Genomic DNA, 1,713 nt, shown 5'->3' on the forward strand with positions numbered 1-1,713 from the left:
AACCACTAAGATGCAGAAGTGGAAAGTGTGTCTCAACAGGCAGGTAAGTGGTTAATTCCTAATGGTGTATTTTGGAAAATGGTACATCTACTCTTAGTATGCACTGTCTTTGATAAACCCTTCTAACTCAAAATTTGATGTATTGCAGCTTAAGGACATTAGCATGTATATCAGGTAAGGGTCGTAGTCTGGGAAAAAATACAGATACATTAATATAAGCAAAGAAGAATAGAATTTATTTCAATGATATGAGGTATTTCACTGAATGAAACAAAAACTATATATTTGATTAACATGTGGCAACATAGTTATTTTGAAAATTTAGCCTCTTAAAAACTTAAGAAAGAAAATATATGTATATATGTGCTTATGTGTATGTATGCATTTTAGGATTATCAAATAAATTATTTAAACTTTCATTTGAAAACACAAAAATTCACTGCAAGTGTTTCTGAATACATTTTTACACCACAGAAAAGTATAAGTTGACATAAGTCTATTTTCAGAGATGACTCTTTAACCCTGGACATCAACTCTGTTCCTTCTGTCGTAGGGGTATGGGAGACAATACGACCTCTGTCACTGAGTTCATCCTCCTGGGATTTCCTCTTGATACAAGAATTCAGACGCTCCTCTTTGGGCTCTTCTCCCTGTTCTATGTCCTCACGCTGCTGGGGAACGGGGTCATCCTGGGGCTCATCTCACTGGACTCCAGACTGCACACCCCCATGTACTTCTTCCTCTCACACCTGGCCATCGTCGACATGGCCTACGCCTGCAGCACGGTGCCCCAGATGCTGCTCAACCTCCTGAGTCCAGCCAAGCCCATCTCCTTTGCTGGCTGCATCACACAGACCTTTCTCTTCCTGACATTTGCTGCCATAGAATGTCTTCTCCTGGTGGTGATGTCCTATGATCGATATGTGGCCATCTGCCACCCCCTCCGGTATTCAGTCATCATGAGCTGGAGAGTCTGCATCATGCTGGTGGTGACTTCCTGGACCATTGGAGTCCTTCTGTCTTTGGTTCATCTAGTGTTACTTTTACCCTTGCCCTTCTGCATCGCCCAGAAAATCGACCATTTCTTCTGTGAAATTATGGCTGTTCTCAAACTTGCTTGTGCAGATACACATGTCAATGAGATAATGGTATTGGCTGGATCGATTTCTATGCTAGTGGGACCCTTCTCCTCAATTATAATCTCATATATGTGCATCCTCTGTGCCATCCTTAGGCTCCAGTCTGGGGAAGGGCAAAGAAAAGCCTTCTCCACCTGCTCCTCTCACCTCTGTGTGGTTGGACTCTTTTATGGCACAGCCATTATCATGTATGTTGGACCCAGGTATGGGAACCCCAAGGAACAGAAGAAATATCTTCTCCTGTTTCACAGCCTTTTCAATCCCATGCTCAATCCCCTTATCTATACTCTTAAGAATTCAGAAGTAAAGAATGCCATGAAGAGAGTGCTGGGAATAAAGAGAGTTTTATGAAAAGATGATCACATCAGGGTTGACAATGACCTAGGAGGATATTATTTCAAAAGCTCTCAAGCCCAACCCTACATAAGATTATCTGAGATGCTTATTAAAAATAAAGTAAATCTCCTGACCCACCATTAGATTACTGATTCAGTAGATGTGGGAAGTATTTTCGAAAACTGCACTTTTAAATATTATCATTATCCAAATATTACCAGTAGCAGTTTGTGATTCT

The 1,713-nt window shown here is 41.0% G+C and overlaps 1 protein-coding gene across 1 annotated transcript; it reads left to right on the forward strand.

Moving 5' to 3' along the window:
• Positions 1-557: 557 nt before the first annotated feature.
• Positions 558-1,490, forward strand: LOC136170887 (olfactory receptor 2A7-like). Its single transcript, XM_065939455.1, has one exon. The coding sequence runs from the start codon at positions 558-560 to the stop codon at positions 1,488-1,490; it is 933 nt and encodes a 310-aa protein (XP_065795527.1).
• Positions 1,491-1,713: the final 223 nt, after the last annotated feature.

The sequence above is a fragment of the Muntiacus reevesi genome, chromosome 6, assembly GCF_963930625.1.
Source record: "Muntiacus reevesi chromosome 6, mMunRee1.1, whole genome shotgun sequence".
NCBI classification, from domain to species: domain Eukaryota; kingdom Metazoa; phylum Chordata; class Mammalia; order Artiodactyla; family Cervidae; genus Muntiacus; species Muntiacus reevesi.

What these genes read in the sequence shown, in the direction of transcription:
- LOC136170887 (XM_065939455.1), top strand. Translation starts at nt 558, where the DNA reads ATGGGAGACAATACGACCTCTGTCACTGAGTTCATCCTCCTGGGATTT.